Source organism: Thalassophryne amazonica, chromosome 16, assembly GCF_902500255.1.
Source record: "Thalassophryne amazonica chromosome 16, fThaAma1.1, whole genome shotgun sequence".
Classification (NCBI taxonomy): domain Eukaryota; kingdom Metazoa; phylum Chordata; class Actinopteri; order Batrachoidiformes; family Batrachoididae; genus Thalassophryne; species Thalassophryne amazonica.
Genome location: NC_047118.1, coordinates 48,778,184 through 48,804,173, shown reverse-complemented (window position 1 = coordinate 48,804,173; position 25,990 = coordinate 48,778,184). Strand labels below are relative to the sequence as shown.

General features: G+C 40.7%; 1 protein-coding gene and 1 long non-coding RNA gene across 5 annotated transcripts in view; both read right to left on the bottom strand.

Moving 5' to 3' along the window:
- Positions 1-24,628, bottom strand: LOC117528520. The gene is made up of 3 exons (XR_004565796.1): positions 24,594-24,628; positions 16,527-16,746; positions 1-11 (listed from the first exon to the last, which is right to left on the bottom strand). It is a non-coding gene; the product is annotated as an uncharacterized LOC117528520 (long non-coding RNA).
- Positions 4,289-25,990, bottom strand: part of LOC117528519 (E3 ubiquitin-protein ligase TRAF7-like) — a 35,780-nt gene continuing 14,078 nt past the window's right edge. The window contains exons 3-6 of one of the 4 annotated variants that reach the window (XM_034191158.1): positions 5,567-5,619; positions 5,314-5,402; positions 4,895-5,011; positions 4,289-4,778 (exon numbers count right to left, since the gene is read on the bottom strand). In XM_034191158.1, the coding sequence (XP_034047049.1) occupies positions 4,635-4,778; positions 4,895-5,011; positions 5,314-5,402; positions 5,567-5,618 (402 nt within the window). In that variant the 5' untranslated portion in view covers position 5,619 and the 3' untranslated portion in view covers positions 4,289-4,634. Of the gene's footprint in view, positions 4,779-4,894; positions 5,012-5,313; positions 5,406-5,566; positions 5,625-25,990 lie in introns of all 4 variants that reach the window. The other 3 variants (XM_034191156.1, XM_034191155.1, XM_034191154.1) reach the window with 3 other exon arrangements.

Below are 25,990 nucleotides of genomic sequence, written 5' to 3'. Positions count from 1 at the left end.
CCATGTTTCGTCTGTTCTGGCTGGAGAAACACAACCATAGCCAGGTCAGCAGGGTCAAGAAGGCCATGGAGACCGCCGTGGAGACATCCATGAGGGAGACCATGGTGGAGGGCAGCAGCAGCACCAGCAATGAAGAGGAAGGGGCAGATGACTTCTTCAGCAGCATCACTCAGCCCCAGGAGTGCACGAGCCACAGGTCACTGAAGTTAAAGGCACAGAACCTGGTTAAGATCTGGCTGGAGACCAGCTCAAAGGATGTCTTGACAGATGCTGCCTTCTTGGGTGAGAAGGTGCTGGTGGACCTCTTCATTAAATATAACACAGCCATCCCATCCAGTGCTGCAGTTGAGTGCCTATTTTCGATAGGCAAGGACATTTTGAGGGCCAAGAGAGCCACCCTCTCAGATGCCAATTTTGAGAGGTTGGTTTTCATGAAGGGCAACAAGCATCACCTCGAGGAGATGGAGAAGCAGCAAAATGTGTAATAGATGTGTGATTACTGGAATATCTCCCTAAATGTGAACGCAGGTCTTGCAAAACGTGAATATCATTCATAATATATATTTTTTCAGTTTAAGCAGTTCATGAATTTCAGTTTATGCATCAATTACTGCAAGAAATCTTGATTACAAACACTATCATGCAAAAAATATTTCTTTTTTGTATTTTGTTTGTTTTTTTGGGGGGGGGGGGGGGGGTGAGTTCACTGCAGTCAGTGAGGCGGGGAGGTGAGCCCAGGACGGGTCTCGCTTCTGGTGACAAGCCCAACCCACTCTGTTGACAGCAGCAGGTGAGGAGTTTGACTGGGACGGTCCACTTGTCAAACGGTAACATAGGTGTCAAACTCGGGGAGGACAGAAACCTCCTTTGGAGATGTTACAAAGATGGAGAAGTTAGAGATATGTTCATGGCTCATAAGACAAACGTCATAGAAAAACAAACTGCAAATGAAAGGAGACACCAGAAAAATAATCAGTAAATTCAGGTGTGGTGTCACTAAATTCACTGAACACATCAATGGTCTGCTGGTTATACTTTAAATGAATTTATGACTTATATTGCTCATTTTATTACTTATTTTAATGATTAAAAAAAAATCACTAAAATTCAATTTTTGCACATTTTTCCAAACTGAGTGCTGTAGTATAACCAGCAAGGGACCACTGACGTGTGCAGTAAATTTCTAAACAGAAAAATTCTCTTAAATTTTGAAAAAGCCATTTTTCCAAACTGAGTGCTGTAGTATAACCAGCAGGAGACCAGTGATGATGTGTGCAGTAAATGCTGTCACTACACCTGAATTTATTGATTATTTTTCTGGTGTCTCCTTTCATTTTTGCACTTTGTAGAAGTCACTGCTCGTTCAGATTAATATTATTTTTTCCAGCTCCGAGGACGGCTCATATGGATGAAAGTAAGGTTGGAGCTCGTTACTTCCTGAGGTTAGTAACTAGTGTTTATTTTTCTATAACGCTTGACTTACGACAATCTGTGAACATTTTTCTAAATTTAGCGGCGTCTTAGGGGAGGTTTCTGTCCTCCCCGAGTTTGACACCTATGTTACCGTTTGACAAGTGGACCGTCCCAGTCAAACTCCTCACCTGCTGCTGTCAACAGAGCAGCTCGGGCTTGTCACCAGAAGCGAGACCCGCCCTGGGCTCGCCTTCCCACCTTGGGCACTACACTACAAGTTATCGGTTATCTGTATCTTCCGATAATCCCTTTATCCGTTTATCTTTATCGAAGATAACTTTTCAGTTATCTGATTATCTGTTATCGAAGCTAACTTCTAGGTTATCTGTGCCCACCACTGCTCCACCATGCGTGGCATGATGCCATCTTAGACTATAAGCATGCATTATTGGCTACAAAGCGGACCTATTACTCTGATTTGATCAACAAAAACAAGCATAACTCAAAGTTCTTGTTCCACACGGTGGCAACACTTAATTCATGGACAACCACCTGTAGTTCGCACTCCTTTTACAACACAAGATTTCCTGGATTGCTTTGAGAAGAAAATAGAAGACATTAGGTTAAACATATCCCAGCATGCCTTAACCCAGCCACTACACCCTGCTATTGAGGTGGGCACCATTACTGAGGTGTTACCTAGATTTACAGAATTTGATAGTATCTCACTAGGCATGCTGACGAAGCTCGTAACGTCAACAAAAACAACAACCTGTTTATTTCATCCTATACCAACAAAAATGTTTAAGGACCTGTGGCCCACTCTTGGGCCGACTGTGCTGGAAATTATTAATCTTTCTTTAACTTATGGATCTGTTCCTAAATGTTGCAAATGTGCAGTGATTAAAACATTACTTAAGAAACCTAATCTTGACTCTAGTGTATTGAAAAACTATCGGCCGATATCAAATCTATCATTATGCTCTAAAATTCTGGAAAAAGTGGTGTCATGGCAGCTCATAGACTATCTTACTGAGAATAATCTCTTTGAGCCACCGCAGTCTGCTTTTAGAAAATATTATTCCACAGAGACGGCTCTCACTAAAGTGGTGAATGATCTTCTGCTTACAATGGATTCGGACATCACTACGGTTCTGATGCTGCTAGATTTCAGTGCTGCATTTGATACCTTGAATCATCATATACTACTTGACAGGCTGGAAAATCATTTTGGGATTACTGGGAATGCCCTTGCATGGCTGACGTCATACTTGACCAGTCATTCTCACTGTGTTTTGTACAGTAACACCTAGTGACCTAACCTTAGTGACATGAAATTTGGGGTTCCACAGGGGTCCATCTTAGGCCCCCTGCTTTTCTCCCTTTATGTAGCACCCCTTGGGCACATATTGCGGCGTTTTGGGATTACCTTTCACTGCTATGCAGATGATACTCAGTTATACATGCCGATAACTGCTGGTTATCTTGTTCACATAAAATCCTTAGAAGATTGCCTTGCATCAGTGAGAAGTTGCATGTCTAGAAACTTCCAACTTTTAAACTCTGATTAGACTGAAATGATGGTTCTTGGTCCAGTGAGACATTGGCATCAATTTGACCAGTTAACGCTCAGCCTCGGCTCGTGCGTCATACATCACACTGACAAAGTGAGGAACCTTGTGGTAATTTTTGATCCTACATTGTCCTTTGACCTCCACATTAGAAATATTACGAGGACTGCTTTTTTCCACCTGCGAAATATAGCGAAAATTCGTCCCATCCTGTCTATGGCTGATGCTGAGACCCTCATCCATGTGTGTATCTCTTCTAGATTGGACTACTGCAATGTTCTATTTTATGGTTTACCGCATTATGGCTCTCCAATTGGTTCAAAATGCTGCAGCCAGACTTTTGACACAAAGCAGAAAGCTCGACCACATTACACCCATTTTGGCATCCCTTCACTGGCTTCCTGCCCCAGTGAGATAAGATTTTAAGGTTCTGCTACTAGTCTATAAAATTGTTCACAGACTGGCACCTCCCTACCTAGCTGACCTAATTAAACCTTACGTACTGGCCCGGGCTTTGCGTTCTCAGGGTGCAGGACTACTTTGTGTCCCTAGGGTGAATAAGAAGTCTGCAGGTCATAGAGCTTTCTCTTATCATGCCCCTGTTCTGTGGAATGATCTCCCTGCGTCAATTAAACAGTCAGATTCTGTGGAGACTTTCAAGTCCAGACTTAAGACGCACTTATTTTCCCTTTCGTATGGCTAGCATACTGGTATAGTTTTGTTTTACGCTTTTTATTCTTTTAATTCATTTTATTAGGAAACGGAGCGTGCCACGGCCTCAACTTTACCTAAATTCTGGGTCTTTTAGTGACGCTTAGGGCTAGTGGCCGGCGATCACCTTAGTATTTCCTCTGTTCTTCTTGTTGATTTATGCTGGCACATTATACAGTATTTCTTGTCTTTCTGATGCCTGATTCTGTTTTTTCTCTCTGTTTAAGGTGCAGCTCCATCCAGAGATGGGAGTTGTATTTGTGCTGGCGACCCTCCTGTCCTGTGCACCAACAGTATTTCCTGTATATTCGTTTTGTGAATTGTTCTGTAATTTATGTCAGTTGCATGGCCCAAGCAGAAGGTCACCCCTTTGAGTCTGGTCTGCTTGAAGTTTCTTCCTCAGAGGGAGTTTTTCCATTACCATTGTTGCTCTGGGGGTTAGTAAGGTTAGACCTTACTTGTGTGAAGCGCCTTGAGGCAACTCTGTTGTGATTTGGCGCTATATAAATGAAAATAAATTTAAAAAATTGAAATAATAAGAATATGTAGCGATACATACTACTACTTTTGAAAGGAAGCAAGTTTCAGAAAGTTTTCAAAGTGAAGTCTGGATTTATTTTGATTACTAACTTGTCAATACATAGTTGCTGGCTTGTTTTTTTTTTTGTTTTTTTTTAAGTGACGTTTCCACAAATGCAGTTTTATTCATCTTCTTGGACTGGGATAGCAGCAACACACAAATAAATAAGTCTTTAGACAAAACGTATGCACATGACTTAAGTGAAAATCACTATAGCTTATTTTATTTATTTTATAAAAACTTGGACCAAAATACCCTTTCAATATGGGCAATCTAAGAAAACAAACAGCAAAACAACATCTATAGCACAATGCCCATTATTTAAGCTGAAGATGAAACAAAACTGTGACTAACATTTCTTAGTTATAAGTGTAAGGTTGAAAAGATGGAAAGGCTGGAGGAAATCGTACCCCACACGTGGTGATGACGGGGTCCTTGAAGACATTGCAGCACAGCTGACAGCACAGTTTTACTGAAGGCTGTTCAGCAAACACCTGTGGCTCCTACACACAAACATGTTTCTTCATTTATAACTAATCCATGTGTTTATTACAATATATATGTTTATGAAGACATACAGTATACATTTGTGTATTTGTATGCTTTCTGGACACCATACCGTGTCCTCCTCTTCTTCGTGTAGAGAGAAGGTGGAGCGCAGCGATATATTGGACTCTGAATGGAGAGACCGGACTGAAACAGCGGAATCTGACCTCCGAGGAGTACCAATGGGAGGCTGAAATGAGGGAAAAGGTCACAACTTATTCATACAGCAAGGTGTGAGGGATCTCAAGTACTTCTAATAAAATATTTTCCAGTCATGTCATCTTTTACAGATTTAAACATGACAAACAAAAAAAGCAGCTCAATAAACATAAGCTTTTAAAAACCTGATTCTTAAATTTCATTGAGAGTTTTGCAGTATATTTTAAAATCTATCTTTCAAAACCAGCCGCATCAAAAATCATCATCCTTACCAAAAAACCTAAAATGAAACATTTAATATGGGGCAAATAGAGTGCACGCTGAATTGTGTACCATTACGTCGTCATCATCACGTGGGGAGTAGGTCAGAGTGCTGGAGGTGGATGGAGTTCTTCGGTGTTGCTTGTAACTGCTCGACCCCTCTGCTGAAACCAAACCAAAATGCCAATCTGAAACAAGCTACTACTACAAAATATCATAACTCTAAATATCTAAAAATGACCAGAGAAAAACAAAAACAGTGAGAATCAGCACTTTGTCATGAATGAACAAACAAACAAACAAAACAAAAAAACTTGTGTGTTACCTTTTGTTCCAGCAGCCACAGCTGAAAAGGTAGGGCCAAATGAGGTCTCCATCCTGCTCTGGAGAAATCTTTCTATTAGTTTGTACATGAACAACATTAAGTGCAGTATTATAACTGTTGCTGTATGTCAAATGTATAATGCTGCATTTCTATGTAGATGGCAGAAAACAGCCATACTGCCTGTTAGAAAGAAATAGCTGTCAGTTGTAGTAGCAGACAATGTCTGGTGTAATGTTGCCATGGAAATTTGGCAAACCACCTACTGGAAGACGCAAACTGCACATTGTGCATTTAGCACAACTTTACACAACAGGAGTAATTTGCTGCTTTGTTCTGGCCATTTAAATGAATATTTAAACTGACAAGATTTCTGGACTTGCACAACAGACATAACCTGTTTACACCCCTGTAATGACTCATTCCTGCTTTTTATGTGCTGCAAGGGGGGCATATAGCATCCAGGTTGTCCGTCCTTCTGTCTGTCTGACCTTGACAGACAGCCAGCAGAAGGCAGAAAAGTGCTTCAAAAAAAATTTTTTTGGGGCATTTTTTGTTACAAACAGGCATCTATGTTAGATCAAGTCCTTATGTAGTAAGGTTTCACATCAGGGGCGAGGCCAAAAATAAAAATCATTTTTTGGCCATTTTTGGGCCAAAAACCCAAAATTCAAAAATGGTCCAATCCTTTTGATATGCATATCAAATTACTTGTCTTGTCGAGTAGAATTCAAATATATATAGTTTGACCTATTCTTGACCTTGCATTATGTCACAATGACCGAAAATGTGGAAAGGTCAACGCACTTTTCGTGAAGGGTCAAATTCATAAAATCTGTTATGATGGTCCGATTATGACAATTTTGGTGTCTATTTATATGTTTTCTTGCACAAGAAAACCAATAAGACAACTTACATAGACCATTATGCCAGTCGTAGCTATGAAAATACAATTATGTCAGATAAGATAGGTCTATTGATTAACTTTATCCAACTTCAAAATGGTTATGACATCAAAATTGATCATAATTGGCCTCTTTTACATCAAGAATATTAATTAAATATAAAAATGCATACGTATGTTTTTGTGAATATATAAAAAAATCAGAATACAAAAGCAAAGAAGACAGCGACATTTTAGATTACACTATGGCTAATTTATTAAAATCATTTTTTATGATTCATTGTTTCCATTACACAACATACACTTGATACCCCAAGTATCAGAACCATTCAAAATAAGTTCAATACACCCACTGACATTTTTTTTTATTAGTACCATATTGACAAATTTTTGTTACCTTAAAGGGGCATTCCATAAAAAATTAAACTGATTACCACCCAAGTTGTGGAAAAACGTATTAATATGAGTTTGGTAAAACTATGATTTGATGTGATTTGACATCATTTGAAGTATATTTAGGTGTAAAAAGAGGGGAAAAAGGGATGTGAGGCAAAATGCAAGACTGCAGCCTGTAAGTGCTTAAAGAGTGGTCAGTGTTGCATGGGTGCCTGTGGGTGCCGTGCAGAAGGCTGTTGATTGCTTTAAGTAGCTAACAAAACAAAACACTTAAAATGCAGTATTTTCAGTTTGGATTTATATAGAATGTCCTTTGAATGCGTTTATTTGTAATCTAATTTCAGAATTATGCAGTTTTGGATATACATTTATTACAAGAGAAAAAAGGTACCTCTTGGAACTTACATTAACAACACAATTTATAGCTCATGACTTTGATGCTTGAACTTGCAAATTATGATGTGTAAAGTTAACAATGAATCAGAAAATGTGATTCTAAGAAAATTGAGATTTTTTTGTCCTAAGTTGTCTTGTTTTGGTTGTTGTTTGTACCCTTTTTCCCCTCTATTTACACCCAAATATACTTCAAATGATGTCAAATCACATCAAATAATAGTTTTAACAAAATCATATTTAGGGCCCGAGTAGGCAACGTCCTACGAGGACCCTATTGTAATTGCGCTGTTTATTATTATTATTATTATTATTATTGCCACTTTTGAAATCGAAATTTTGGCCCTTTCCCATGCTCAAAAACTCACCAAACTTTCCAAAGTCGTCCGGCCGGATCCGAAATTCGATATTTTGGGGTTCGCACACAAGGGCGCAGCGAAATCGCGAAATAGCACCCCCTACAAATTTTCAAAAACCCCTCCGCATTGGGGTTTTTTCATCGTAGCCTCAGGGGTCAAAAGTTAAAGTTGCTCCAATTTTGGTAAAAAGTGATGCAAATTATTGGTTGAGCTAATAGTATTAATAAATGGAATAGTTTTGATAGTGCTGAGTGCTTGGTCTCCAAAGTAAAGGTCAAACAAGGTCTACATCTATTGGATTCTATGACATGTGACATATGTTACCCCGTAACGCGATTAGTAAGGATGATACATGGTCCAAACTATTCCTTTTTAAAACCATGTTAACTCAACTAGTAATTTGCATCACTTTTTACTAAAATTGGAGCAACTTTAACTTTTGACCCCTGTACAAACCGACACTGACTTTTGTCATCATTCTTGCTGTTTTTATCCCATAACTCCATAGAATTCAGTTACAGACCATCCAAACCATACCTTTTTGGACTCTTTATGATCAGGCAAATAATGTGGCATAGGTTTCAATATGATTGGAGCATCTTTTAATTTTGACTCCTGTGTTATTCTTCAATTGACCTCTACACCTGAGCGCTAACTGAAAATTGAACTATTTCTGCCAAATTTGATGCTTTTATCACCATTTGCAGGATTCTGCTCTAAATATTCTCTTATCTGCTGCACCATATAGCTGTGTATATTTGAAAATATACAAATTAATACCTGTTTTTAGTTAAGTTTTGTTCAAGTTATTATTTTGTTGTATGTTTCAGGACGTTTGATGTCACCAAACATCTTATTGGAAATTTTGTAGAACTGTTTGAAGTCCCAAAGTATCTGAATTGTTATATATATATATATATATATATATATATATATATATACACAAGGTCTGTCCATAAAGTATCGTACCTTTTTATTTTTTTCAAAAACTATATGGATTTCATTCATATGTTTTTACGTCAGACATGCATGAACCCTCGTGCGCATGCGTGAGTTTTTCCACGCCTGTCGGTGACGTCATTCGCCTGTGAGCACGCCTTGTGGAAGGAGTGGTCCCGCCCCCTCGTCGGATTTTCATTGTCTGGAAATGGCGGAATGAAAAGGACTTTTTTTCCATCAGAATTTTTTCAGAAGCTGTTAGAGACTGGCACCTGGAAACCATTTGAAAAATTTATCTGGCTTTCAGTGAAAATTTTACGGGCTTCACAGAGAATAAGGACTTTAACTACAGGTGTAAGGACCCCTTTAAAAGATGGTCGGTGCGCCGCGCTGCGAGCTGCGACGATGCGGCACAAACCACTGGATCATTTCTAAGCTGATGGCTCTGTGGATACGAGACCATCCTGTGCTCTTTCTCTGGTTATCACAAGACCTGGACATCAGCCATTTTCCAGCAGATTTCACTTTTAACAAGAGATTTTGTCATGGAAAGCCGCGCGGAAGCTTCGCGCGTCACAACCGATTCGCTGATGAAGCGAGACAAAGGAACACATCCGTTTCGGCGTGTTAGAGGACAAGTTGGGACATGTCCAGCTCTCCACAAGTTCTTTTATACTCACTCGACTGGTAAGCACTGAAAGCTGAGATAGACATGTCCCAACTTGTCCTCTAACACTCCGAAACGGAGGTGTTCCTTTGTCTCGCTTCATCAGCGAATCGGTCGTGACACGCGAAGCCTCCGCGCGGCTTTCCATGACAAAATCTCTTGTTAAAAGTGAAATCTGCCGGAAAATGGCTGATGTCCAGGTCTTGTGATAACCAGAGAAAGAGCACACGACAGTCTCGTATCCACAGAGCCATCAGCTTAGAAATGATCCAGTGGTTTGTGTCGCAGCTCGCAGCGCGGCGCAGCGACCGTCCTTTAAAGAGGTCCTTAAACCTGTAGTTAAAGTCCTTATTCTCTGTGAAGCCCGTAAAATTTTCACTGAAAGCCAGATAAATTTTTCGAATGGTTACCAGGTGCCAGTCTCTAACAGCTTCTGAAAAAATTCTGATGGAAAAAAAGTCCTTTTCATTCCGCCGTTTCCAGACAATGAAAATCCGATGAGGGGGCGGGACCACTCCTTCCACAAGGCGTGCTCACAGGCGAATGACGTCACCGACAGGCGTGGAAAAACTCACGCATGCACACGAGGGTTCAAGCATGTCTGACGTAAAAACATATGAATGAAATCCATATAGTTTTTGAAAAAATAAAAAGGTACGATACTTTATGGACAGACCTCGTATATATATATATATATATATATATATATATATATATATATATATATATATATATATATATATATATATATATATGAATGCTTTGACAGAATATTTGCTTTAATTAATGGTGAAAACCATATAAGGAATGCTTTCTTTATGATACTATAAATGGTATTTGACAACATAATTTATATATTTCTATTGCAGGTTGTTTCTAGTGAATAACTTGAAAAATGATGTAATGACCGTTATATTTTTACTTTTTTTTTTTTTTACACATATATCTATAAATTGTTTATTATTTTCCAATTATTGAATTGAACTGAATATAGAATGGAGCTGTAACAAAGGCTGATTCCACTGAGGTCAAAGGTCAAAACAGGTGTTTCCAGGCATTATCAAGAATTATGCTCAAGTGGATCAAATAGAAACTTTGGGTCTCTGATTCATTTTTTTTATATATATTTCCACTGTTGCCTCAGCAGTTCATGAGATGAGTTTTTTACTGTTTCCATGGCAATGCCTTAGATTCTTCAGTTTTGCATATGAAGCTGCAGTTAAAACCACAGCGCATGCATCTTGCAAATAATCTGACAGCAAAATTAAGACCATATGACCAGTGACCCCTGAATATTGTGCACAATGTGTATTTATTTACTTACTGCACATCAGGTTGGTATGTAGTTCTTGGTGTCAATAAATGAATTCTATTGAACTGTGTTCTGTAAAACCTCAAGCACATATTTATTTGGAAAAGAAAATGAAAACCTAAATTGCAATGTTAAATTTTCCCTTTTCTGCATTAAATATAAAATAATGGCAAAAACAAAACCAACCAAACCAAAAGCTTCCATGTGCTGACAGCATTAAGCTCCTACTAGCTTTCTTTAAAAGCTCCAATGAAATGATGGGGAGCCATCTATAGCTCTTTCACCAATATCTTTATTATTGATAAATGATTTTACAGCTACGTTTAGCAGATCATTGCACATACAGTATCACTCAGATATTTATTTCATCAGTAATTGAATCAGTGTCTCAATGCTGTAGATTCAAATGAATTGAAATGTCGTACTGTACATGCACAAAACTGGTCTATTTGATCAGCATTTTTTACATGATGCTTAAGCTCATCATACAGTCCCTATATGTTGTTGCTCACCTGCATTTATGCTCATCAGGTGGCTTGGCATCTTTTTATAAAACATGGCACATTTATGTAACACTGGTGTGATGTGGCATTAAAAACTTGAACCAGTTTCTCAATTAATTCTGAGTAGAGTATGAAGCTGTTATAACCAGTGATCTAATCATGGTTGAATGCTTTTGTTGATTCGTTGGTAGCAGAATAGTTTTGTCTGTTATTTAATCGTATACATATTGTGCACTTAAGCATGAACTGATTTGCTCATCTTTTGTGATAATTAATATGTATGATCAACAAAAGTGAGGGTTATCAAGCTTGTTAGTGGTGTCCAGGGAACCAATCACTGATTATGTTTCTTTTGTTTGTTTGTTTTTTAAAGTTTTCTGCTTGCACTGCAAAATGTGAAAGTAAAATCAAATCTGAGAGCATGCACTCATGCTGCACTCTTCTGCATCCACAACACCACAGAACCACCCCAGGTCCTGGATCGCAACCACTCAGGCAGACAGCTGGTCCATCTTCACAGCTGTAAAATATCCATTCAAACGTGGATGTCCCCTTCGCCTTCTCCAGCCACTGGAGTCCACAACGCTCAGGCACCTGTGTGCTGGATCACGCACAGAGAAATGGTCCGGAAGAAGCTACAGATCCCCAAGAAGCTATTGGACATCATGGCCAGCCTATACACAGATACTGTGAGAGCTGAAAACTGGCGTTCCTCAGGGGCATGTTCTGGCTCCGACACTGTTCTTTGCTTGCATGGACTGGGTGTTGGGTAGGGTTGTAGAAACCAGTGACTTGGGTGCTTTTGTTGGCACGGAAAGGTTTACTGACCTGGACTTCGCAGATAATGCTGTGATTTTTGTGCTGTCAATGGATGCTCTGATTGCAGCACGTGAGAAGCTGAATGAGGAATCAGAGTGTCTGGTTTTGAGATTTGTCCTGGATCAAGACTAAGATTCAAGCTTTTAACATCTTCTTGGACTCAGCCATTAGAATTATATCTGTATGTGGTGAAGGAGTTGAACTTTTAGAGACATTCACTTATCTTGGCAGTGACATGTATATCTCTCGCTCCTCAGCCTTTGAGATTGAGAGGCACCTGGGAAGAACTTATGGAGTCATGTGGTCACTGAATAGACGTGTTTGGCGATGCCGATATGTTTGCAGGCGAAGGAAGGTCCAAGTCTTAAGGGTCCTGATGCTGCTTATCTTGCTGATTGTGAGACTTGGACGCTAACATAACCTACGGCAATACTACTGAATGTCTTTGGAGGAACTACTAGGACAAACAAGTGGTTACTGAGAGAGACTAAGATGAGGAGTATCACTTGCAAAATGTGAAATGCAGAGCATATGTCCCTTTTGGGTTACCATATCAACATGGTGGTGCAATATGGCAGCCTTCATGAGATATGCAGACATGAAGGGCTCATTCTACGATGAGGAAATCACATCAATTCATTGTTGCAATGAATTGATGGGACTCACAAACAGATGATTAGTAACACTGTATTCCATTTCAGCTATGATGGTCTAGACCATAGGTGTCAAACTGATTCCAGAAAGGGCCAAGAGGGTGCAGGTTTTCTTTGTAACCACCAACTCCAGGTGACTTCACTGATGAACTCATCCCATCAGCTCAAAGTGATGTTAATCAGTGAAATCACCTGGTGGAGTTGGTAGTTACAAAGAAAACCTGCACCCTTTTGACCCTTTCTGGAATCAGTTTAACACCGATGGTAGAGTAGTTAAGCAGTGGGCTTGAAGCCAGAGGATCCTTGGTTAAAAAAAAAATCGCTCTAAGGACCCTTACCCTTGGGCAAAGGTCCTCAATCCCCAAGTTCCTCCCATAGTGTGTAGTGAGCACCGTGCATAGCAGCACCCTGGCATCGGTGTGTGTGTGTGAATGGGTGCATGTGAGGCATTACTGTAAAGTGCTTTGAGCTTCTGTTTCAGATGGAAAAGTGCTATATAAATGCAGTCCATTTACAAGTCTAGAAATACCCCTAAATCCTACATATGGTAGCTTTTGGTTGCTAATGGTGTGTGGAAATGTTTGTTAGGTGGCAGTTATGTTGTTGTGAGCTGATGTCTGGAACCACGAACGTACAGGTCGGACTGATTTTAGGGTCCACCCAGGGTGACTGAGGTCAGAGTCTGGGGTGGTCGTGTTGTCAAGTTGGATTTGTGATGTGTCTGACTGTGATCCCATTCGGCAAAGTCATGATTCACTCAAACGTGCTTGTTTTTGCCAGGCCAAATGTTCGCTGATACCTGCACGGGTCAAAGACTCGGACTGCTGTGTTATAATACTGAATAACAAATGAAAAGCGTGAGCTGGAATTAAGACAGAGAGCATCAGAAAATTAAGTCAACTCATGCAGCTGTAGGCTAAACTTTATGAATAATAAAAGATTTCAGCTCGTGTTGCAGGGAATAAAGCCCACGTTGCACAACTCCTCGCTTCTGTACATCCACAGCTAACGCTGCGTTCTGTGTTTCTGGCAGCTTCAACCTTCTTTCAGGCAAAATGATGCATAAACAATGATGGAAGCAAACATAAAGGGGTCATATTGTGCAAAACCTTTTTTATTTACCTTTTGCAGTTGCATGCAGTTTTGATTTCATTTTAAACAGTTCCTAAATCATTTTATCACTGTGCTCATAAAACATTTCCCTGTTATAAGCTAATTTTAGCCTTGAAATGGCTCATTTTATGCTTCTGATATTAAATAAATGGAAGGCAGGTAAGGACTCCTGCACCAGGTGTCTTTAAACATAGCAAAGTTTGTTGTCAAAAATACCCCACAGACACTGATGTAATGTGTCCCGAGGTGCAGAAGTAAAAGTACAGCTGAAGTACTACCACGCCAAAAGTAAAAGTGCAGTTACATCCATGTAGGGGAAAAAAGTAAAACTGAAAATTCCTACTTGTGAAAACCTGCTTAAGCAAAATATCTATACATAGTAGTACATAGCTGTTCTCAAACAATATTTGATCTCCATTTGCAGTGACTTGTATTTGGTGGAACGGCACTGTTCTGGGACCTCCCTGCTCTTCCATGTGCATACAAGCCAAAGCTATCAAAGGTGAACCACTGAGCTACCAGCTGGCAAGTGTTGATGGTTGGAGATGGCGGCCTGGGCATGACGCCACACTGGCGATAAGCCAGACATTTGCCAATAAAGAGTTAGCCCTAACCACTGACCAGTGCCAAGGTCAGCCAGACCCCACAGCAGCTAGGTTGAAGTCAGTTGGGCAACAATGATGTTCGTTGTGGTCCCGGAAAAATTTTCAACGTGCTTAAACTTTTCAGTATTCACAGTAAAATGCCAGCAAGAGTTGAGCTCCGCTACCACTACGTCACTTCCGCTAGTACACTGTTGCTGCTCTGGTACCCTCTGCTGGTCTCCGCTAGCCAACATCTGAGGCATAACGGGACGCACCACCTCCTCTGGATATCTTGGGCATGAAGAAATGCTGAGAAATATGTAGAACGTGTTGCGACGATGCACCAGTAGCAGGTGATGCAATCGCAGGGTTATATCGAGTTTATATGGGCTACATCAGGAGTGTGTTACAAATGTGCACACCCACCGATGGAAGTTAAACTATGTCCTGTGTGAATCAGTGGACCATCACCAAAGGTCGCTCTCTGCCAGTACAACGGCACCCTCTGCTGGTCTGCGTCAACCTGTGTTGGGGACGGGAAACTTGGACCTCTGGAGCGCACCTTCGCCGGGGGTTCACAGATCTTGTTGTCATTCTGCTACATTGGCCAATGCCAGCCACTTCACGCCATCGTGTGTGAGCTTTGTGTATGTTGACTGTACGAACACGTCAGTGACGTAAAACATTTATGGGCACCCCTCAGGATACACGTGCACTGTGGCAGCACTTGGCAGAATGATGCACTGCATTAACGCACTTTGTGCTTGTGTCAGAATAATTATAACAGTAATAAATGTTATGTAATTGGCTGAAATTTGTTAATGACTTAAAATATCAGAAACCATCACATGCGACATCTGCTCTGAATTTGAACATGTGCATTTGTAATTTGATTTTCTTTCTAATTGTAATTTGGGACGAACTGTTGGGAGTTGGAGCGCACCATGTGCTTCAACTACAATGCATATACAACTAGAAGCACTCAGGAGTGCAAACCTCCGCCAAGGCCATGGGGTCACCGACGCCATAACATCTACACGCCGTGGAATCATTGAACCTAAAAAAGTCTAACAATGATGTCTGCTCAGTAGTAAAAAAAGTTTAATCTGCTGTGAGAGGATAGCATGTATCCTTAGCGCTTGGCATCACAGTTTATTGCAACTTGCACCTTTCCCAGAAGCTACTGTCATCTGAGCACTGATATTGATATTGCATGTGCTTATAGACAAAAACAAATGAGACAAAATTCAATTTATTATTCAACTAAACTGCAAATATATGAATTTTTTTTAACATTTATGAAGCACTTCTCTAAACAAGGCCATAGGGTCACTGACCCTAAAGAGATTCCCTCCTTGGCACAGTGATCTATTCAACAATTCAGTGTTACAACCAAAACTATGATACATACACTTTTCTTTCCTTTATATTTGACATCCTTGAAAACATACCACTAGAACTTGGAATCACTTTTATGTCTTTATTAGTTCAAAAGTTATTGTATAAAACGATTTTTTGGTAATGGCGGTTTTCTTCTGGATCTAGCTCCATAACATTTGAAGCTACATCAAATCTGATGACACCTTACTGAATCAGTACAGATTCAGCTACAATTTGGTGTTAGTTGTGCATCTCTAGCTTCATTTGTCACCTCACACTGACACATTTTCTATTTTCCCTATATTTTTGCATATTCTGGATCACCAGATCCGGAATCCGGATCCGATCATCACCAAACTTTGTTGTTTGATAGAACATTTGACTATGTTACACCCTAATTTTTTTCAAGCCTTTCTGCCTTGTTTTTGTGGAGTTAGAAACTATAATGTCAAAATTCCCCCTATCCCGCAATGGTGAAGAATCCTTTAAAAAATTCATGGATCCGGATCGTGATCCGGATCACCACTAAAATTTAATCACTTGTTCCTCTTGTCATTTCCAACCACTCCACAAAATTTCATCAAAATCCGTTCAAAACTTTTTGAGTTATCCTGCTGACAAACAGACAGACAGACAAACAAACGCGACTGAAAACATAACCTCCTTGGCGGAGGTAAATATGTGAAGCAGTTAATGGTACTATTATGAGCAGGATACCTGGGCCGCCTCTATTTGGAATTATAATATGTTGCCTTAACCTCCTTAATTGTGGTTCACTTCATCTGCTGTCTGTCTTTGTGTTTTTGTGAAGGCAGCAGGAATATCCAGACCTTCTGAATCTGAGCCAGATCTGTCTGCTGAACTTCAGCTCCAAGTGGTATACAAGTAAGACAGTGGTGGAAGCCATAAGGTGATCAAGTATCTCTATTTGAATACAGCACGTTTATGATGCTAGTTTTTAATGTTGGCTTGATGTTGAGCTTGCAACATTTTGGAGAAATAAAACCTCTGCTGTTTCTCTGGACATAAAAACTTAATGTTTTAGCTGTTTGGCAGAGACCTCAGTGATTACTTGATATTTGTTAATGTCTGTATCTCCTCCTGCTGTCATGTGCAGGAACTCTGACAACTTTCTGATTTCAATATTTCTATGTGTATTAACTGTTAAGGATTTTATATATATATATATATATATGTTATCACTGTTAAACATTTGTACCTTTGTCTTCTTCCTTATGAGAACGGTGTTGTGCTGTTTGCACCTAACCCCGAGAATGTACGTGTTATTCAACCTTGTTTTAGCATGCTGGGGTCAATCTGAACTGGGAGTAAAAGAACTGAAGGTTGTTTTGACTGTTGTGATGTGATGCTTAGTGTGAAGACCAGGACACTCCAGGCAGATGCACAACAGCTGATAACTGCAACAGACGAACGGGATGTGCTGACCTTCGACGATAAGAGTAAAAGAAAGAAACTGTTTTTCCTTACAGCTGCACTTATTGACGTATGTGTTTAGGTTACGGGAAGAAACTTGTCTTGCGTCATCCTTCCCCCACCCTTAGGACAAGTTTTATGATGAAATGAGGGCTTCTCTAATAAAAAGAGCGGGAGCACAGGCCAGACTTTAGTGTAGCCTTGGTGTACAGCCTGGCTGCACTCCACGCGTGATTAATTTGACTTTCTGTCTCACTGGTGTTTCTTGACTCTGTTTGTCTTATCAAAGGTTTTAAGAATGTTTGGAGGAGAAAATACCCAACATTGACTGGGGGCTCAGTCCGGGATCTCAACAACACCGGAGGTGTCCGGCGGGGGTCGCCAAGTCCAGACGTAAATCCTTGGCCAAGGTCCGATCGATTGATCGTGTCTGCAATTGTCGACCACCGTTGGCATCATCTGGTTGACGAGATTTTCCCGATGAAGACAGACAGGAGGTCGAGTCAGTGAGTAGAATTTCTTTGTAACAGTACTGAGTGAGTGGTGATCAGATCACATAAAACAGTTAAACTCCATAAGCGATGGCGTGGAATCGTCTGTTAATGTAAAGCAGTTAAAATCCGCGAGGAGGGCAGACTCCTCTACGGTTGCGAGGGACGCCCGTAGTTAAATTCCGGAAGGAGGGTACGGACTCCTCTGTTTTAATACGTAAAGGAAATCCCGGGTAGAAATACGTGCACTGTAAAAAAGCAGTTAAATCTGGCAGGGACGGCGGAGTCCCCTAATGCAGGACATTAGTTAAATTTCACGGGAGGGCGAGCTCCCCTGGCATAAGAATACGCGTACGATTATTAAAAGTGTTTCTATGTGTAAATAGTGTTTTGTGTAAGTGTAAATAGAATAACTGTGTGAAAGTGTAATACTTTGGACAACGTTAGTGACAACCGTGTGTGTGGAAGCGAAGGCAAGTGATTCCGCTTCCTACGGGGAGGTGAAAGGAATCAACCACACGACGGCAAATTAATTGTCACGTCCAAAGAAAGTGTGAAAACTTCAGATTTAGAACACCCCAGGTGTGCCCCCGTCTGAAGTCCAAATTATAACAAGGGATAATAAAAATGGGGGGTAAGACGTCTAAAAATAAGGAAAATTTATCAACTGACGACTGGAAATTTATGGAAGCAAAAATCCAAAAGCAACAAAGAAATTGGAGACCTGGATAAATAAACATGACTTTGACGGACGACTGAACCTGATCAGTATACAGAAGCTAAAGAAGGAGTTAGAACAGGAACATAAAGGTGATGAGAAAAAGATGCAGAAAGTAGGGGCAGATTTAGTGGCATTTTGGGAGGAGGAAGCAGAGAACAGACGGAAGGGAGCAGAGAAGCGACGATTAGAGAAAGCAAGGAAAAAGAAAGTTGTAGGTAAGGCAGAAGAAGATGTGATAATTCAGCACAGAGAACCAGAACAGCCTCAACAACCACCGCCGGCTGGATCGTCGGTGACAACAACACCTTTATCTCCTCTACCAGAGGATGACGATGTACCGCCACCACAGTATGATTTAGCAGTAAAACCTAAGGTAAAAAGTGAAAAACCAGAAAAAACAGAAAAACCACAAACACGCAGTCAAGCGAAAGTGCCCACAGCCCCTCCCATGGTGGAACACAGTGACCAGGGAGGTGCCTATCCTATGATAGAAGTACCAAATCCTCGTGCAGGACAGCAGGACATCGATCAACCATGCTCGTATATCGAACATGGAATGCTGATGATATCAAAGCAGCAGTCGACATGATACCATCGCCACATGTCGATATCAAGGGATTTATGCAGGATATAGAAAACATTAGAAATTCTTACCACCTTAATGGACCTGAAGTCCAACAGGTGTGGATGAAAGCATGTGGCCCTAAATGGAGTCAGATACGCGGAGACTGGAATCCTGCAGACCAACAAGGCGTACCACTGACACATGATGATCTAGTCTTGAAAACAAGAGTGGAAGCTATGATTACACGAGCAAAAGGTGTGTTAGGACCAAAGATAAATTATACTGAAATTACCAGGACAACTCAGAAAGAAGGAGAACCATGGACAGAGTTTAGATGCAGATTTGAGAGTGTATTTAGAGTCCACAGTGGCATATTGCCAGGAACACCAGTGTATGAAAACAAATCGAAAAACATTTCACCTGTGAAGCTGACAATGACAGATTTGATTCATGATGGCAACTCAACAGCTGTCATAACAGTGACAGGTGCCACTGAAGATGTTTTAAAATTGAGATTCACAGGTATGCCATTACATGTGTCACTTTGTAAACCATATTTGACAGAATGGCAAGATTTGGGACTGACAGTCATAACAGCTTTGTCAGCCACTGATTGGAGCAGAGTTGGACCACGAACGGAGTTCAGTCCATCAACTAAATTGTACAAAGTGCCAGTTAATGTCTCATTGGTGCTGACAGCTGGAACACACATTGATGTGTCCACTTCACAATCCTGAGTGTTTCAGTTGAGTCCTGAAGAAGATGATTTTCTCTCTTCGGTACCATCAGGATTGTGGACAACAGGTCCTTCAGACGTAGGACTGATAAAAAAATGCACAACCTGTAGTTATAAGACCAAAAACAGAATACAGACCATGTGTAAGACAGTATCCATTGAAACCTGATGCAATTGAAGGAATCAGGCCAGTAGTAGAGAATTTATTAACAGCAGGAGTAATAGTGCCATGTCCAGATTCACCATGTAACACACCCATATTTCCTGTAAAAAAGGCTCCGCCCTCAGTGGGGTGGAGAATGATTCAAGATCTGCAGGCAGTAAATGCTGCTGTGATTAAAAGAGCACCATGCGTTCCAGATCCACACACCTTGTTAAATTCGCTGAGACCAAATTCTAATAGTTTCTCAGTAATCGACATAAGTAATGCATTTTTCTCTGTGCCAGTACACCCAGATAGTCAATTCTGGTTTGCTTTACCTTTAAAGGACAACAATATACATTCACCAGATTACCGCAGGGTTACGCAGAGAGCCCAACTATTTATTCTCAAGTCATGTCAGCATGTTTAGCCAATTTTGTTCCACCGGCAGATAGCCAACTATTGGTGTATGTTGATGACATCTTGATTGCCTCTGACACACGAGAAAACTGCATAACTGACACAGTAGCATTATTATGTTTCTTATTTGATAATGGCCACAAAGTGAGTAAAAACAAAGTTCAGTTGTGTAGGGATAAAGTAAAATATTTAGGACATCAATTATCAGCCACAGGGCGCACGATCCTGTCTGACAGGAAGGAAGCAATTTTGCACGCTCCAAAACCACAAACCAAAAAGCAGATGATGTCATTTCTTGGACTGACTAATTACTGCAGGGCATGGATTCCCTGCTATGCAGAGTTGACTAGTCCACTTTCTGATTTGATGTACAAGGATGATATTTCAATGTCAACTGTGTTGGAATGGAACAAAGATGCTGAGGAAGCCTTTGTAAAAGTAAAACAAACATTAGTGTCATCCACAGTTTTGGCACTACCAGATTATAGTAAACCATTCATTCAAACAGTTGATTGTAAGAATAAGTTCATGACTAGTGTTTTGGTTCAAGTGTATGGCTCAAAATTGAGGCCAGTTGCCTACTACTCATCTAAATTGGATGCAGTGGCAAGTGCTCTACCACCATGCGTACAAGCTGTTGTTGCAGCCTCTATGGCTGTTCAAAGTAGCAGTAATGTTGTTCTATTCCATCAGTTGACACTGAAAGTTCCACATGCAGTTTCTGCACTTCTGTTGCAGACAAACATGAGCCTTTTGTCCCCAACAAGACATCTTTCGTGCATGTCCTTGCTATTATCACAACCACACCTTACGGTAGAGCGCTGTACAACATTGAATCCGTCCACATTGATACCCTTACCTGAGGATGGTGAGCCGCACAATTGTCTTGATGTAGCTACAGTCTGTACGAAAGCACGCCCAGACCTCCAGGACACACCCATCCCAAACAGTACAATTGTGTATGTGGATGGTTCTTCCACTAAAAACGCTTATGGACAAACACAATCTGGATATGCTGTTGTCACAAATTCAGAAGTATTGGATTCTGCTTCATTGCCATCGTCATTTTCAGCACAAGCAGCTGAATTAGTTGCTTTAACTGCAGCTTGCTATCTGTTTAAAGGTACGGCTGTAACAATTTATACAGACAGCCAGTACGCTTTCAGCACAGTGCATGTGTTTGCAAAACTGTGGGAAGAGCGTGGAATGGTGACATCATCTGGAAAGCCAGTGACTCATGCCACTCTCCTAACTGCACTACTGAAGGCTGTGAGATTGCCTAACCAAATTGCTATATGCAAATGTGCGGCTCACACCAAAGGCTCTGACAGTATTTCAAAAGGAAATGATTTTGCTGACAGAGCAGCAAAAGAGGCAGCAGAGGCTTCTTCTATTTTTGTTGTACAGGACACCACTCCAGATTTGCATTTAGGTCATACACTGCTTGCTGACATGCAACAGCAGGCAACTGAAAGAGAAAAACAGATGTGGATAATAAAGGAGCTACGTATGCAAATGATTTGTACGTATGCCCACAAAAGAAACCCATATTGCCAAAAAATATGTTTAAATGGGCGGCTATTATGAGCCATGGCGTGACGCATGTCTCATCAGGGGGTATGATATCGCAATTGCAATCTATTTTTTGTCTTTATGGGTTCGATGCATATGCAAAACAGCATTGTAGAGCATGCATGACATGTGCAAAACACAATTCACAAGGCAATTTGAGACCCCAAAGAGGAATTTTGTTTAGTCATAATTGATGCCTTCTCAAAATGGGTAGAATTGTTCCCTACAAAACATGCAGATGCACTTACAGTGGCTAAGGCATTGTGCAAAGACATCATTCCACGATTTGGAATACCAGAAACAGTCTATTCAGATAATGGAGCGCATTTTGTTAATACAATAGTGCAATACGTAGGAGAAGCGCTACAGATTAATCTCAAAAATCATTGTGCTTATCATCCACACAGTGCAGGATTAGTGGAAAGGACAAAGGGCACAATAAAAATAAGATTAAGGAAATGTATAGAAGAGACAAAATGAACCTGGATTGAATGTTTGGACCTAGTAAAATTGTATATGAGAATAACACCAACACCATCAGGGTTAACACCATTTGAGATACTTTATGGACGACCATATCGTCTACCAATTTTGACATGGATACTAAAACAGCAGATGAGGAACAAACATTAGCAAATTTTATGAAAAAGACATTAACACAGAAAGAGATAACTTAAACACATTTACTGCCGAATAATTTTGATCTTCCACAGGACGGCCTTCCAGTAGTCTAGCCAGGAGACTGGGTGTTCATCAGAGTGATTAAGAGGAAGAACTGGTCCAGTCCTCGTTGGGAAGGTCTATACCAAGTGCTGTTAACAACACCAACTGCAGTAAAGATAGCGGAGAGATCAACGTGGATACATCACTGTAAGATACAGCGTGTGTTGGCTGCCTCCACAGTGTAAGGGGAAGTCTGGCTACAAAGGGAGTCTATTTAATTAGCAATGGATTGTCTCAATGCCAGTGAAGCAGGGAGATCCTTGCACTATTAGGTGAGGTGGTTAACAACACTGTATCCTAGCAATCATGACTGAACTACAGCAGACCCCGGAGCGGCGTGCTCAGCGCCGCCGCTGCCGGACTGTTGGTAGGGCAGCCGGTTGCGTTGTGATCTTAGTGTGTTTCATGCTCCTCGGATTCCTGGCCTGGTGGTTGACCCAAGAATTGCAGCTCACTGTGGACCGAGCCAGAGAACAACGCAAGCAACGTCAGAAGAGGTTTATTCATAATGTGAATGAGACAGATGGACACCCTCATATATACCATACTAATTTGTGGTACAGAGATGTTCATTTATTGGCTATGGAATTACGTTACTAATTGTTATGTTTGTTCGCAAATACCTATATCCTCAACACACCCAGCTCTGACGGCTAAACCGTACCCTGCTAGGGTGACAGAATGTCTTATCATACGGATGCATAATCAAACTGTATTTCAGGGGCAGTTCTAACACCACTTGCCTCAGTGCAACCACTTATATGATAGGGATTTCAACAGAGGACGTACAAGCGTGCCCAAGTGCTGCTCCATTGACTAGACTGAAGGGAAACGCAAAAATATCATCACGTTAAATTGTCATCACAACGGCCATTCCCAATTTGCTTTTACGGGACAGGGAATAAAACTGTAGGTAAAATTAAGAAACGTCTGTGTACCCAAACGTATGTTTTATCAAATAATTTAAGCCTAGCCAAAACATAATATGTGGATGGTACTTATCTTCATCACATTGGACGGGGATGTAATTATACAGGCTCCTGTCCATGGGGAATGGATGAATCATGTGCTTATGTTAGTAAGTTTTTGCTACCACCTGTAAATGGTACTCCGGTGTATGACGACATCTATTGGCTTTGTGGTTCCAGACTGTACATGAGTCTCCCACCAAATTGGGGTGGTGTGTGTGCACCTACCCAGGTGACTGACCATACATATGTGGTAGTGCCAAGGACCTCCACAGAGAAGAATGGCAGCACCAGACGGAGGAGATTGATATACCCAGATGTGTTACCACATGATCACATGTGGGGCTCGGATGTACCAAAGGACCAAAAATTGTGGTCTGTAGGAGATAAAATAGCACATTAATTGTTCCCCTGGATAGGAGTGGGGAAAAAAAAAAAAAATTCATTAATGATTGAAACACTGAATTATCGATTGGGTCTGTTCATGAATGTAACTGAAAAAATAGTAGCAGCTCAAAACACTGAAATAGATGCTTTACGTACCATGATGAACCTCTTAGTGAAAATCTCAAGAAAGAAGTGCTAAGCTAGGTGATAACTACTACTATATGTTTAACAGGCGATAAACAGGTGGGAAATGTTAAGGATTTTATATATATATATATAGGTTATCACTGTTAAACATTTGTACCTTTGTCTTCTTCCTTATGAGAACGGTGTTGTGCTGTTTGCACCTAACCCCGAGAATGTACGTGTTATTCAACCTTGTTTTAAGCATGCTGGGGTCAATCTGAACTGGGAGTAAAAGAACTGAAGGTTGTTTTGACTGTTGTGATGTGATGCTTAGTGTGAAGACCAGGACACTCCAGGCAGATGCACAACAGCTGATAACTGCAACAGACGAACGGGATGTGCTGACCTTCGACGACAAGAGTAAAAGAAAGAAACTGTTTTTCCTTACAGCTGCACTTATTGACGTATGTGTTTAGGTAATGGGAAGAAACTTGTCTTGCGTCATCCTTCCCCCACCCTTAGGACAAGTTTTATGATGTAATGAGGGCTTCTCTAATAAAAAGAGCGGGAGCACAGGCCAGACTTTAGTGTAGCCTTGGTGTACAGCCTGGCTGCACTCCGCGCGTGATTAATTTGACTTTCTGTCTCACTGGTGTTTCTTGACTCTGTTTGTCTTATCAAAGGTTTTAAGAATGTTTGGAGGAGAAAATACCCAACATTAACATTTTTTTGCTTTTCTGGTTTTACAGGAGCACAAAAATGGATGAAATGGAAATCCAGGTCTCAAGTATTTCTAATGTGTTCGAGACCGCCCAGCAGGACCTGGAACGTCCAACTGAGCCACTGAATGAAGAAATGACTGCCATGAGGTATGACTTCAAGAAGAAGGTGGTAACAGCACGAGTTCAGCTCCAGCGGGATCTGTCTGCCATGGTAGACTCAGTTAAGGAGGAACTTGAAGCTGAAAAGGCCCATTTCATTAAGGAGCTCACGACCATGAAGGCGAGTTTGGTAACACACATGGAAAGTGAGTGATTGGAGACAAGCAAGATTGCAGATGAAAACCGCCTGTTGCAGGAGCAGTTCCAGAAAAAGCTGCTGGCTACGATGGCTTCCTTTAGGAAGGAATGGACAGCTGAGAAGGAGTTGCTCAGGAAGCAGCAGGAAGACATGACTAAAGACCTCCAAAAAGTGGAGGATGAAATGGCCTGCTTTAAAAAGGAACTCAAGATCATGAAGCAACGTTTCTCAAAGGAGGAGGAACACCAGCAGGCAGAACACTGCCTCCTGATCCAGAGGGGGCTGCTGGCTGAATTCAAGGATTCTGTCCAAAAGGAGATGGATGCCAAAGAAAAGGCTTTGAAAGATGAGATAGGCCAAAATGACTGCCCAATTCCAGGAGCAGATGGCCTCCAAGAAAGCTCTAGAAGATAAACTTCTTTCATCTTCCTGAAAAAGTGTGGTGAAAATTTCTAGAATAAAAGTGAATCAGAACAACTGTCTTTGTGAGTTCAGCAGAACAGCACTAGAAGCACTCAGAGTTGCAAACCTCCGCCAAGGCCATGGGGTCACTGACCCATAACATCTTCACGCCGTGGAATCATTTTTTTCAAGCCTTTCTGCATTGTCTTTATGGAGTTAGAAACTAGAATGTTAAAATTCCCCCTATCCCGCAATGGTGAAGAATCCTTTAAAAAATTCATGGATCCGGATCGTGATCCGGATCACCACTAAAATTTAATCACTTGTTCCTCTTGTCATTTCCAACCACTCCACAAAATTTCATCAAAATCCGTTCAAAACTTTTTGAGTTATCCTGCTGACAGACAAACAAACAAACACGACCAAAAACATAACCTCCTTGGCGGAGGTAATTAAAAAAAAAAAAAAAAGTGTTGAGGATGATATTAGCCTGCAATCACAATCATAAGTAACACCCAAAATAAAGAATTACAGTAAAATGTATCTTTGTTAAAAGATAACAATAATTACTCAAGTAAGATTAAAAGTACAGTTGTAAAGTAACATAAAAAGAGCTTGTTCCTCAAAAACAATATACAACATCACATATCAACATCATCACAACACACACAATGGTGATCAAAAGTTATCAAAAGATT